This window comes from Coturnix japonica, chromosome 7, assembly GCF_054131305.1.
Source record: "Coturnix japonica strain WE chromosome 7, WE-NBRP24, whole genome shotgun sequence".
In the NCBI taxonomy this organism is placed as follows: Eukaryota; Metazoa; Chordata; class Aves; order Galliformes; family Phasianidae; genus Coturnix; species Coturnix japonica.
Window position 1 is genome coordinate 29656156 of NC_140669.1, and position 14506 is coordinate 29670661.

At 41.1% G+C, this 14506-nt stretch overlaps 1 protein-coding gene across 7 annotated transcripts in view; it reads left to right on the forward strand.

Annotated features, from left to right (window-relative positions):
• The window catches only part of MYO1B (myosin IB), a 92696-nt gene that overhangs the window by 56084 nt on the left and 22106 nt on the right, over nt 1–14506 (forward strand). For all 7 annotated transcript variants that reach the window (XM_085553617.1, XM_085553622.1, XM_085553616.1 and 4 more), the window contains exons 12-16: nt 571–657; nt 981–1046; nt 11533–11637; nt 12590–12652; nt 13404–13604. In XM_085553617.1, coding sequence (XP_085409743.1) covers nt 571–657; nt 981–1046; nt 11533–11637; nt 12590–12652; nt 13404–13604 — 522 coding nt within the window. The remainder of the gene's footprint in view (nt 1–570; nt 658–980; nt 1047–11532; nt 11638–12589; nt 12653–13403; nt 13605–14506) is intronic.

Genomic DNA, 14506 nt, shown 5'->3' on the forward strand with positions numbered 1-14506 from the left:
AAGCCCCAACTATACTATACTGAATAACCACCAGCGTAAACATGTTTTGATTCAGCAGTTCAGACATGCTGGTAGTGTTGTTTCTGTGTGTTAATTACGTCAGAAAGATGGAAAGCGTTGCAGAGGATGGAAAGCTGAAGCAATTCTGCACAAAGCACACATAGAAAGTATTGTGATGAAGCAGCCTGTTTTTATTTAGAGCAACTGGAGTTACCTCATGGATCGTGTGCCCCAGGCAGCTGAAAAACTTTTGCTGGCAGTGTGAATTTATCTTTCTGCAATACTGCAAAGCCAGTGCGATTGCCACCTGTGTCTCATCAGCTCAGGCCAGCAGGAATGCAGTTTCACTGACTGCGGTTGCTTGAGTCCTTTGCTCAGGATCTGAATGGGGGGGTGCAGTTTTGCCTGTGCCCGTAGGGTGGAAGGATGCTGCTGAAACCTCCTGGCAGCCCACTCTGGCTCAGCATCCTGCTCAGGCAGGGGCACCACTGCCCGAGTCACGCATGCTCTGTTCAAAGCTTGTGTCAAGCCCTTGGGTTTATTGTTTTTCTTCTTTTTTGTGCCTTTTAGGCTTATTACGCTCGTGATGCTCTGGCTAAGAATTTATACAGTCGCCTCTTTTCTTGGCTTGTTACCAGAATCAACGAGAGCATTAAGGTATTGCTGGTTTTTGCCGGTAAGAAAATCAGTAGAATGGATTTGAATTGAAGTAAGGTAACTCTGTTTGCCAATTTCATTTTACATGGTTCTGTGCTCTCAAGGTACAGGGCAATACTTGTGTCGCAGCTCCGGACATTGCTGTCTGCTCTGTTGTAACCTCATGAAAACGCTCACCTGAAGTGTATTTTGAGAAGTCACGTTAAGCATTTTAGTTTACACAACCTGACAGCCTGCTTAGGAGATACACCAGTTTTCCTGACCCTGCTGTGTGGAACATACAGAAATGTAATTTAATTATTCCTTTTTATTTATTTTTAAAGGCACAAACAAAAGTAAGAAAGAAGGTGATGGGAGTGCTGGACATCTATGGCTTTGAAATTTTTGAGGTGAGACCATTGTAATAGTAAACATTTAACATGAAAGCTGTTATTAAACCTAATAGAGCAGTTTGTGAACCTGTAATGGGAATGCACGTCATTTGAATCAAGTGTGTCATGCTTAACCAAAAAGTGCTTTAAAATAGAGAGATGTCTTAGCATGTCTGGCAACCAAACCAGAAATTCATGAAAGCCAAACTCGTGTTTTCACACAATAGGTAAATAAATATTTATGGTAGCAAAATAAAAGCATGTTGTTGTGACGTGAATTCTGAGCACAAGAAAAGCCTGGCAGCCTCAGTTCTGCCCTGAGGTGTTTTGTGGACGTCTTTGAACAAGTTTTGTTCCTTTTATAAAGCAAACCAAAGCCTTTGTTTTGTGTATGTTTTGTTTTGTTGTATTTTTTCTCTGTCAAAATCAAACAAAGAATAATATTCCATTTCATCTTGGTTCTCCTACATAAATACTGTGTACCGATTCCTAGCTCGTGACCTGTGGCTCACTGCTGTTTGTTTGTGAGAGTATTTTTGGCCTGCTGATATTCTGAAATGAAAACAATCAACAAGGAATTTTTAATTGGGTTAAGGAGTTTTCATAAATCCTCCTCTGCCCGTTTATTTTGGGAGATTTATAAGCTTTGGTTGGAAAGAACTATTTAAGCTGGAGTCTCTATTGAGGGGAAACATCAACAGAAAGCTTTCAGTCCTACCCACTTCCCTACATCTCAAAAATCCAGCGAGCATCTCTAAGCGGTGTGGAAGATGGGAGCATTTAGAGAAGAGTAATTATATATGGGTGGGTGGTGTAAGCTTAATTTCAGAAGCCTGACATCAAAGTGTGTGCACATTGAAGTACTTCTATGAAAAGGAAAAACAAAGGTGATACTTGCTTCAAGGGTTTACTCAGTGAGGTTTGTGTTTGTTTGTGTTAAACATCAGAGAGTGTTTGTGAGGATGGACTGCAAGCGGTCATGTGGCTGTATGCAGGTCTTGGTGCAGGATCTCTGGTGCTGGTCCTTGGTGTACTCTTAGCAAGCTGGAGAGTGCAGCAGTACTGCTGGCAGCTTAGGGCAGGACCCCTGTTTTCATTAGTTTTTTATTCTGTTTGATTTGTGGGTGAGCATGTAAGGGGAGGTGGATGCTGGAAGCTTGCACTGAGTGCACAAGCCAACAGAGTAATTGTGTTTGTGGGACGGTGCTGCAGAAACAGGCTGAATTGATCTTGTTTCTCCTATGCTGCTTTCTTTTCTATACTTCAGCATCTCAGCAGGTCATAAACAAGTCATTTTGCAGAAGAAAAAAGAAAAACAAGGCTTTTTCTCTTTTACATTAAAAGGTAGCCTTGGCAATTCAGACAAGAAGTGTTAAAATAACCTAGGAAAGTTTTTGCTAACTCTTTAAATGATGAGAATGGGTTCTACTGGAGGAGATTGGAAGGGCACTTCTGAAATATACCGGATGGGAACGATCTGCTTGTGAACCAAGGCCTGGTGAGAGTGCAATTCAAGCAGTTCAATTGAACATAACATAAATAAGTGGAATTATTTCTGAACATAGAAAATAGGATTCAGACAGTATGTCAGAAATATTATATCGTATTTTGCTGTTGAGATGCCTGAAGAAGAAACTCATTACTTTAGGTTTCTGGAGTTATTACACTCACAGAGTACGACTATCAGTATTGGGATTGCTTGGCAGTGTTGTAATTGAAAGGATAACTGACGGGAAAACAAACCATCAGAAAATACAGTATCAGCTGTATTTCAAATACTACCAGTTTGGACACCTGTGTTTCCAAACAGGTTAGTTTTATAAGCAGGAACCGCTGACTTACTCTCAACTGGATCAAAAGCAAAGATACTCTTTCACAGTCGAGGAAGATTTGTTTTCTATGGAGCTCTTCTTGCAAATAAGATGAGGTAATGTCATGACCGTTAAACTGAGTAAAGTAAGTCAGTAATGAGCGCCGCATAAACAAAGTGTAGTTGCTCTTGCGGTCACATGAACGATTGCGCATGTATTAATGTCATCCTAGAAAGAGGATGCCAACCAAGTACTTTTACACTGAGCCTTATAACAAATGCTCAAGTCTCACAAAAATTATTAAGCACCTTCAGAAAACACTTAAAAACAGACAATGATTGTTGAGGATTCAAGTAACTGCTTCACAGAAAATACATAGCATTAAAATTAATTATATTGAACCCACCAATAAATGAATGACATTTCAGTGCTGGACAAACCAGCATCTTGAGGGAAAATCAATGTTAGTTTGTGATTTATTTCATTAAAAGTGTGGAGGGATTTGAAGTTTTTTTGCTGTGTGGTGCATTTGTAAGCATGACTACAAAACGTTCAGCTTGCTAGCTGAAGTGTAGCTGGTGGCAGCGATTATGTGCAGCTGGTTGTACATCTCTTATAACAACAGGCTGCAAACTATCTGTAGGGTTTAAACTTGTAAGTTGTTTGATATGGCAAACTTAGAAAGGCTTGCTATAGACAGGATTTTACTCAGCATTACTAGTTTTGTTATAAGTGATTGTGGTTCAGTGGGCATGGTGAAGATATGGGAGATGGTTGGACTCGATCTTCCTGGTCTTTTCCAACCTTTATGATTTTGATTGTATAATTTAATTGATATAAAAATGGCATTTCTTTCAGCTGATTTTGAAAGCTAATCTTACTTGCCATCTGCTGGTTTTGCTGCATTTCACTTAAGCTGAAATATACCTAATAAGTAATTGGAAGGCTCTTGAAGCCTAGCAATGGCAAGGTAATGAATGCAGTGATGATAATGCTGGCTTCTACTCTTTGGGCTTTGGACATGGTGGGTATTTTTACCAATGACAAGAAATCTTTTTCAGACAAACCTGAAAGCTGTCCAGGAACACAGATTTAAGAACTTGACTGTCCAAAAATTCAGATTAGGCAATTTAAATCTATCGATAATCCTCAGCCTCTGTGGGTTTGGCAGACTTCAGCAGCAAGCTCAGCTAAATGATTGCAAAATAGGTGCTGCAAAGCTGTGTTTATTCTTCATTTCTGCCATGCACTTTGTGGTAAGCTGTTTGTTGGATCTGACTGTTTGGAGAGCTGAATGCTTTAACGTTGGCATCTCTGTGTGAAGGGTCTGCGGGCAGGCATTTAGGGTGTAGAGTCGATGTGAAAAGGCAGGCTGTGGGCTTAAGGGGGTGTTGTGTGATGCTGCAGGAGCTGGGGCAGTGGGTCAGAGCCTGGCCATGGGGAGCTGTAGTAGTGTCAGTCCACAGTTTGTAGCAGCCATCCATGTCCCAAGCCTGCAGCTTGGGCTGACATTTGGTTGGGGTGGCAAATACAGTCTCCTTCCTTATTCAGAGCTATTTTTGGGGCAAGATGCTGAGGTGGGGGTGTGGAAGGGTGCATCTGTGAGAAGGAAGTGCAGGTGAGGGCTGTGGGAGGCAAGTGCCTGTGGATCCAGCAGAGCAGCAGGGTCAGTCTCAGCTCCTCCTGCATGGATTCAATGCTACTTTTTAAATTGAGGTCCACCACTACTTAGGTGGATGAAGGCTAGAGTATGTAAAACTGTATGTCACGGATCAAGTGAGAATATTTCATCGTGCCTGGCTTTTAGAGATAAAGATGTCTGTGCTAGTTGGCGTAAAGGCTTTACTCTGAACTTTCAGGTCCTCAAGCTGAAGCTAACAATTTGTAGCGCAGCTTTATGAAGGTGCCAAACGAAGCCAATTCTTGAGATGTGCCAGAAAGTGCTGTGAATGGGTGTCATTCTGGGGCAGTGCAAGTGCCTCATCTGTCTTCTAAGAGTTGTTGGCACAACAAAGCCAGGTTGAGGAGTGGTGCAGGTCCAGCTTGTTTCAGTCCAAGTCTCAGAGAACACGTGAGGACGTAGCATACACCAAATTCTGCTTAAAAGTCAGCAGTAAATAGAAACATCTCCAACAGAAAAGTCAAACAAACCTCCCAGCAGCAAAAGCACATCCATTCCTTAGTCTGTGACACATCATAATACCACTTCTTTTGATTTCATAGGATCATTAAGGTTTAGAAGACCCCTAAGATCATCTAGCCCAACCATCCTCCGGTGCCTGTGACAGCTCTAGATCATGTCCCTCAGTGCCGCATCCACCCTTTTCTTGAACACCTCCATGGACGGTGGCTGCACCTCCTTGGGCTGACCCCACTGCTCCTTAGGAGAAAGAGGTTTTCCTAATACCCATCCTGAACCTCTCCTGTGCAGCTTAAGGCCATTCTCTCGTCTTATTGCTGTTACCTGGGAGAAGGGGCTGACCCTCACCTCACCACTCAGCAAGTTGCAGGAAGTGGTGAGGTCTTCCCCTTAGCTTCCCTTTTTCCATACTAAACTGTCTCAGTTCCCTCGGCTGCTCCCCATCCGACTTGTGCTCCAGAACCCTTTGCAGTTTTGTTGCCCTTCTCTGGATGCTCTTCAGGGCATCTGTGTCTGTCTTGTATTGAGGAGCCCAACACTGAACACAGTACTGGAGGTGCAGCCTCACCAGTGCTGAGTACAGAGGGATGGTCACTTGTGCACACTAAGCTTGTTTCTTGTCTTTAGAAGTCCTGTGTAAAGAAGCCTGGTCAACCCTGCTTATATGGCTGCATGTGTGCTGTTGTCTGGACTTTGATAGTGCTGATGTCTTTATTGAGGAAATGTCATTAGGAACATGAAAGCCATTTTGTTCTATTAATGTGTTTTTGCAGTTGTGATAATTAACTTTTTCAGAGGGAGTCAACAGATAAAGGAAGAGTGTAAACATTGCAAAGACATTTCTGAGATGTTTGAGGTGTGAAAAAAGTGGGAAGCTATTTCCACTTCAACCGTAAAGCTACATGACAGCTTGGCTCAGTTGCTTTGCCTGCTGGTGTCCTGCTTATTAAATGAAGGAAAGGGTAGTTGCTGAGCTTGGGGAGATTGCTGCTGGCCTGGAGATGTTTTTCTTTAAGTATGATTTTACTGGAGAAGCATCAAATAACTAGAAAGAAGACGTAGAGAGAAAAGCACAGGGAGGAAATGGGCGTATTGCTGTCTTCTTATCTTCAGTTTTCTAGGCTCTGGGGACTATTTCTCCATGTCTTACTTAAACTCTATCTCAGCTGCAGATATCTGTTGTCCTGGTAGCTGCTTTAATAATCTCCAGAATGTGATTTCTTCTAGGCACTATGCCTTGCAATGAAGGAAAAGAGCAGAGGTTTTCATAGAGAATTGATTACCTGCATCTGCAGGCAAGTGGTCAGTGAGAAGGGAGCTTTGCAGAGTGACCCTTGGGTAGATTCCTGAGTGCTGTGGAGACCTTAAAAATACAGTTAAAGCAATCATTTCCTTAGGTACTGTTATGTTCTGAAACAGAAGTTAGTCGCCATTTAGTTAATCGCTTTATACCTGAAGTATTTAGACAGGCTTATTTTGTGAAATGCAAGTTTATAAAGTAAATCCCATGGGCTGTTTGCTTTCAACAGAGGAAATATTTGAAATGCTGGAGCAAACATACACAAGTGCTCTGCTTTAGGCTGTGGAAGTAGTGTTTTTTCCTTCAGTAATCACGTCTTAGCAGAGGAATATTTAAGATTATATGGTAGGCTCTTGCTGGTTTGTAATTCCTGTTGTTTCAGAACTATCATTTATCAGGCTGACTTTATTGAAGTGGTGGTATCTGGGTTTTCCCATGAGTTGCACATGCATTAGTTTCACCTCGTTTTCGTGCTTTTTTAGCTCCAGATTTTGTTAGACCTGATTTTGTGTCTGGTGACTGCAGGTGTGAGCAGGAGTGCCTGATTCTCTACCTGTAAGCAATGGCATCAGTCCAAATTGATGTTGGCTGTGAAGATGTTTGGGCATCTATCTTTGTTAATTTCTTCCATCAGGTACCTTGAAATACAGTTTGATTTTCAATATGTGGAATAGATGATAAATGATATGCTTCTACAGTTGTTTATGCAAAAGCACAGAGCATATTCTGCTTTGTGTGAGATATTATTTAAGTTTGATTACCTACATGTTCATATATGTGTGTATATGAACACAAAACCAGGGTGTAATGTTGTGGCCGCCAGTTCTTGTTGGCTTGATGGGTGGTGCAGTGTTCTGCCACGTCTTGAGCAATTGCGTTCTTCTGCTCTGCAAGGCCAAGCTCTGTGGTTTTGATGACTTGTCATTCCCTTACAGGTTAGCTGTAAAAGAAGGCTATGTTGAGGCTTAGAAACATGCATGTGCAGCTTTGTATGAATGTTCTGGACTACAGAGAGTGGTCAGATTTACCCCTAATGTGACCTCATAGTACTGTTGTTGGAGGCAGAAGGCTAAGGCAGATGGACCCCAGGCTGACCTAATAGGTCATATCTTTAAGTTCTCTTTGTGTGACAGATGCAAATGCCTTTTCTTACATGATTGTTGTGTGTGTGTGTATGTGCCATTAGCACTATGGTAACCTAGAAAAGGAGTTTGAGTTGTTCTTAAGTACTTGTCCCCAGACTATGACAGCACTTCCTCAGTAGGGGATTGGTGGCATGTTCTCATTAACCTTAATTTCTTTAAAATAACGTTCAACTGGGTCACACGTTGTTTTATAAGATAAAGAGTCTCTGTTTTCATTATCATTCTATGCACAATACCTGTTTTGCTTACCTTTGTTTCCCAGAAATTATATTTCTTGGTGTCATCTCATTTACATGCACCTGTGGTCATACATAAAGATTTCTATCCCCGGACACCACAGTAGGATATAAATGAAATGTGCTGACTGGTTGGACCATTCATTTCACCTCTCATCTCACTGAAGCAAGAACACATATGTTTTTTCATTGCCTTTGCCATCCAGCTGTTGTGTAAGGAATTCCAGTGGTAGTGCTGGGTCTGAACTGCCTTGGCTCAAACACCCTGTGGCAGAGGGAGCTCAGGAACTACTGATGCCTGGGGTTGCATTGGTTGAAAGTTACTTTCTGTGGCAGTGTTTATTACACCAGAAGTGTCTGTCTCTTTTTCCTCCCCCCTAGTACTGATCTAAAGGTTCATTTTAATGTCATCATTCCTGCTGATTTCAGCAGACAATCTCAAAAACTCAGATGTTTGGGTTTTGTTTCAAACAGTGCTTTTCCTTTAAATACTAGTTATGAGGTTTTTTTTATGCTGTATGCTTTGTTCGTTTAAGGTGTTTGAAGAGGTGCTACTGAATGTGTTTTGGTCAGCGTTAATATTGGCTGACAGTACGCATCCTTTGGGACTGGTTCTCAGTAGGAGCTGCTGGGATGTGAAAGATTAAGAAGAAAGAGGAAAAGTAGGGAAACATCCTGCGGATGGATGATAATGGTGATATCGGTGATGTAGCTGAGGCTGTGCGCTGTGATGAATGTAATGTTCTTAATTTATGGAAAATAGAGGAACCAAGAAAATAGAATGTTTGCAGTCAGACTTCATTAGGTGTGAGACCTATTCCTACTTACTGATGTAATAAAAAAATATCACAGATACCCAGTTTTGAGTGAAAATCAGTCTCTTAGTTACCTCTGTGTCTGTGGGAAGAGTATTGAAATTTACTGTTTGTGAAACCTTCTTCTGTCATTTGAGGTGGATGTTCAGCATAAGCAGTAAATAGAGCCTCAGGTCGCTGGGCCCTCACAGTCTGTTTCTCCTGGCTGGGTTTGTGGAGTGCTGTCACTGGTACCAATCAATCCCTATCATCTTGTGGGAAAAACAAGCAAGTCTTTTAGATAGACCTCTTCCTATTTCTGCCACATTAATCAAGGAGCCATCATTAGAATACTGAGGGACAGTTCTTGGCAATTTGCATGCAGCAGCATATGGTTTGTGAAGCCTTCGTGCATTCAAAATCTATAGCTCTGTGACAAGAGTGAATAAATTGACAGAATCTCCATCTTTTTATTCAGATTCACCCAGAAACAATCACTCCAAACAGTTCTTCACATTGCTTCTTGAAATCAGTGTAAGGAAATGCCTCTCTCTGAACTGCAATTAGCTTACCAAATGTCTCCTGGTTAAATCAGGGTTAAGTGTTTTCAGAACTTCACTGATTCCAAGTGTTTTCCCTCATTTTTGTGCTGCAATTAATTGCTAGTCTTTTGCTCTGTGTTGCACACAAAAGCCAAAATCACGCCTGATCTTCAGTGCCTGTTTTCCTGGAATAGCAATTTTCAGTGGCTTGGCAATGTCAAATAGAATTTCCTAGCTTAAAGTAAGTCATTTCCGAAGAGCTCTGTGGATTTTGGTTTGCCTTTCTGTGACAGGCCATAAATATCACTGATACGCAGCAAATCAGGAAAGCACCTAGCAATTACTTTAATATATTGTTAATGACCTTTCAGTGAGATGCTTTAGCTGGATTTGCAGTCCATTTTCTATCCTCTTTTGAGGACTATGTGTAACATGTGAAATATAAGCCGTGCTGTCCTTGTAATCAGTATAATGGGGGCTTTTGAGGAAACAGCCTGAGTTAGTGGTGTGTACCTGGCAGGAAGATGGGGATGCTCGACCCTTCCTCTTGCCAAGGTGATGTGTCATTTGGGGTCTTTTCTCAGCAGTCTAAGTATGTCTAAAGTGAAGGCCTTATCTGCATGTGTTGCATAGACTTTCAGTCTTTAAAGTGTTGCCCCCCACCTTCCCCATTCCCCTTTCCTTTTATTGATGTCTATCTACCAGAGGTTACATTTATAGTTTTTCAGTCAAAAGGTCTGCTCTGATGTAGAGATGTGCCAGTGCAGAAGTGCTGCTCTGTGTTATGTGGTAATGCACCTCAATCCCTTGGTTTATTTAGGAGTCTTTGGACTGAATCTATAGATACACATCTATACAAATATGATATATACCATCTATGTTGCACTTCACATTTTCAGTAAAATACAAACCTGATTAAGGAAAACAAAGCTGTTTTGCTGTTTTACTTGGTACACCACATAAATGCTAATGGATATTTTTGCTCTGTGTTTCTTTGGAAGTGATTTAAGTATTGACCACACTTTATGTAATTTCTTTTTCCAACAGAATGCAGTAAGTACAACTTGTTTGCAGTGCTGGTTTTGATGCATGCCCAATTTTGACTTTCTCATTGAGAGCTGTGCAAGTTTGCAATCTCTGACTGATAATTGCAATTGGTGTGAGGGGCAGAATTTAATGCGGCTGAGAATTTGGGGTGATCCGCTGTGATTTTGCTTTACCTCAAACTAAACTGATGGAAGTAATCTGTGCTACCTAAATATTTTCTAATCTGCTTGTGTGTTTTTAATCTTATTTTAGTGACCAGATCCTTAATTTAAGGTTTTTAAATGATTGCAGTTGCCTGTAGTCATAAAAAATAAATCATATTATTGTAACTTGAGCTTCACAGATAATATATGGCAGAGTTCTTTACTAGTCTAAAAACTCATAGTGGTTTATTATGCAAAATTTCAGGCTTCCTAAATAACCAGAGGGCTCTTGATGAATAGCAATTAAAATAAAGAAGGGAGGGGGAACCCAACCACAAAGCCCAGAAGAGACCAGGAATAGATATCCAAAATAGCTGCTGATTGCAATTATTTCTACAGACACGTGTTGGGAGTTCTTAAAATATTAATGACTCTCCTAAGCACTGGGGGGGAAAAAAAGCCACAAAGCAAAACACATGGAGGCTTATGTTCCCTTTTCCTTTGGAAATGGTCCTCAAAGCGGGCACCTGACCTCCCTGCTGTGGTCATTTAACGTCATGGAGATACAGTGAACCCCAGCTTTATCCTGCTGTTCCTGGCCCTGCTGGAGGTGTTTCATTGAACCTGAGGGCCCTGCCTAGGGTACGTGGGGCTCACTGTTTCAAGTCCTACCACGTATCCTCCTGGAAGCTCTCAGCGGTGGTTTCTCACTTGTGCCGCCACCATTTCCTGGGGCTCTTGTTCCCCGTTTCTTTCTGCACAGGGTTACATGCTTCAACCCAAGCCAGTTTTGTAGGAGTCAGCCTTTTAATGTTTTTTGGTTGATGAGGCCCAAACTCCCTTCATTTTAGGGGGCAGTTTGTCAAGCAGTTGGTTGACAGGGAAGAGGTGAAGTTGACCTCCAAATGCTATCATATCTTAGCAGCATGGGCCTTGGTCTTCAGTGAAGTAGGATACCTTGTTTGATACTGGCTGATCCTGGTTGGAAAAGAGCTAATAATATTTTACTTACCAGAGCCTGCAGGAGGCCATTTGTTATGTATGGGAGCAGATTAGCACAGCAGAACTGTTTGTTCGTTGGCTCTATGTAGGTGTCCTTATGACTCGTCTTGATTAAGCAGTGTAGAGGCATCACCAATAGAGACCTACAAAGCCACTGATTTCTTCCAATAGAGGAAGAAAGTCAGGGAAGGATTTGGTCTAAATTTTCCCAACTGATTTAATTCTCACTTAATTACTGCAAAACTAGGAGTTAATAGAGCAGCTTGCTGACTTGCCGCTGCTGCAGCAACTTGCTACAATTCCACACCAGCGTCTTCACACTGCAAATGTGTGTTATTTGACAGGACAACAGCTTTGAGCAATTCATTATCAACTACTGTAATGAGAAGCTACAGCAGATCTTCATTGAACTCACCCTTAAAGAAGAGCAAGAGGAATACATTCGAGAGGTAATGCTTAAACCATCACTCATTATCCTTTCCTCTTCCATCTTCTCCATTCCATCGCGCTTGGACGTCTTTTCACAGGAGCGACTTTTTATATGGTACTATTTTGCTATACCAGTGTTTCTGGAAATGGAATTAAGTTCCTGCTTTATGTTCTTGAGGATAATGTGAAGCTTTCACATGCCTTTTTTTTGTTTGTTTGATTTGTTTTGTTTGATTTCGGTGATTTTTTTTTGCATTCAGTGTGAACACTTGCAAAGCAAAATCACTGCAATTTGCTTCTACAGTGATATTTGGAGCGCTCTGAAAGGTCTAATTTACAAGATGTCACTGCAGGATGCAAATTAAGATCTTTTTTTTTTCCATTCCTTTACCTGTGTTATCTCCAGGTGCATTAGCATCTCATCCTGGACATGTTATTGCTGGTATTTGTAGAACTATCTATCTATCTATCTATATATATTTGGATATTAGGAGTATCTGAACAACTGCCATACAGGATCTTTTCAGATGGTCTCATCTAAATTTAGTCCTTTTTCCTTCTCCCATTAAAAAACAAACAACAACAACAAAACCCCTCAGAGCTTAGAATGTTGATCTCAGATGCTTGCCCTGAGATGGGTTTCTTCCCTTCTGAGCAGTGGGAGCGTGCAGAGAGCAGCGCTGAGCCGGGGCTGGGCAGGAGGCAGCTGGCCTTGCTCCAGGGGAGTGCATGGGAAGTTGACACCGATGGGGGAAAGGAATGGAGAATGGTTTTGGCTGCTGCTCAAGGGCAGCTCTTTTGCGCAGATAATGTTAGCGGGAGACGATTGCGTTTCTTTCTTAATAAGTAAGATGTTGGTAAGCATATAGAACTAGATTCAAAAATAGTCAACTGGAATGTGGTTTAGGTTGCCTAGGGGAAATGCTCCATCCGTTGTTTAGCTATTCAGATTTTGTTTTTTTCCCCCTACAGGGAATTGAGTGGACACATATTGAGTATTTCAACAATGCCATAATTTGCGACCTAATAGAAAATGTAAGTTATTTACAGTAATTTTTTCTGAATGATTTTTATGCATGTATTAAATTTAACCATGACATCTCTATGAATCCTCAATATGCTTTGATAAAACAAGCCTTTGTTGGTATTAATAATCATATTCTGAATGGAAAACGTTGATTTTATTGATATGAAATTGAAAGATTGGATGGTATTTTGTTAGGAATGGTCAGCAGCACTTACGTGAGAGAAGTAAAAAGCAGAACTTAAATGTTTACACTGCACAGCGGTGTTTCTACTGTAAGATATCACATGCTGTATTGTAAATAATAGCTTGCTCATTTCCTGTGGAAACCAGACCACTCCATGATTTGTTTCTGAGCACTTCAGATACAGCAAATCCTTGTATCTTAATAGGAGGAGTTTCTGTGGACTTAGCACAGCAAATTCCTTAACATTCAGAACAGTTTTTAGCTATCACTATAAAACGTATGCTGTTTTTTACCCATAGACTAGCTACTTTAGTTTAAGTTGGAGTTTCTGTGGTCTGAGTCAAAGGCATAGAGTTGCTAAGATGAACTTGGAGGATTCCAGTCTATGAAGCAGTCTTTGAAAACCTGAGATGCTAAAGGTCTGTTGGGAGTAGGGGTGAAGAAAAGAGAAGTGTCCAATGGAGACGGTTTGGAGGGACATGTTTCTGGTCGAACAGGAGAGATTGATCTCATTTTTGTGTATTCATGTAAATATGATGAAAACAGATGCTCATACTCTTGCCTTGAAACTTCAGAACCAAACTGGAATCCTGGCCATGCTTGACGAGGAGTGCCTGAGACCAGGGACTGTCACCGATGACACCTTTTTAGAAAAGCTGAACCAAGTCTGTGCCACCCACCAGCATTTTGAAAGCAGGATGAGCAAGTGCTCCCGGTTCCTTAATGACACCACCCTGCCTCACAGCTGCTTCAGGATTCAGCATTATGCTGGCAAGGTACCTACCGATCTGGACTCTGGTTTCTGAAGAGCATTGGTCCTGTGTGAGACTGGAATAGTGGCAAGATTCTTTAAGTTATTAAAATGTATTCTGATCATGGAGGAGGTCTGTCTGAGTCGATAGTTGATCAGGAAATCCAGACCTCCTTCAGTCTTTTCACTCTTGAACCTAAGATACTGGTTTTGGCTGGAAGGTTTTTTGGAAATCATGCTGCTCTAGCCAAAACTGAAGGCCGGGCTTCTTTGATCAAAGGAGCTCGATGTCCTGTGGGCTTTGGTGATGGAACAATTCTGCTGCTGGGTCTATAAAAACAACAACATTGTTTAGAATGACTAAAAATCACATACATCTGAAAGCAGGACAGTTTGGAAAGTGCGTTCTCTGTCTTTGAGTTAGCTGCAATTGTTAGTTATGGTGATGATCTATAGCTACGGTGTTCTGAAAGTTGAGTTTTAGTGCATATGAAGGAACTGAGTTTCTTTGAAAGTATTTTGAGACAGGTGGAAGGGAAAACTATACCAAATGCTTGCAAATGCTTTTTCCTGCTTACAACGTAAGCTGTGTGTATAAATACAATTCTGATCGTTGTTTTTAATGTCACTTTCAAATGACTTTTTATTAGTGAATATCAGAACTGTTGTTTGTAGAAAGGAGACAGACTACAGCAAAAATAGGGTTGAAAATAGTGTGAAATGTTAATTTCACAGACAAATGAATATTTGGAAATCATTTAGTTCTGGTTCTGTTTAATTCTCTCCCTGGCTTTTAATATTTTTTCAACTTTACAATTTGGAGTAGCTTGATAATTTGTCCTTCTGAAGTAGAACTAGAAATGCTTCACTTTCAGTCTTCAAAGCAGCCGTTCATTTATAAACTTCCTATCATCTGTCAGGGATTAA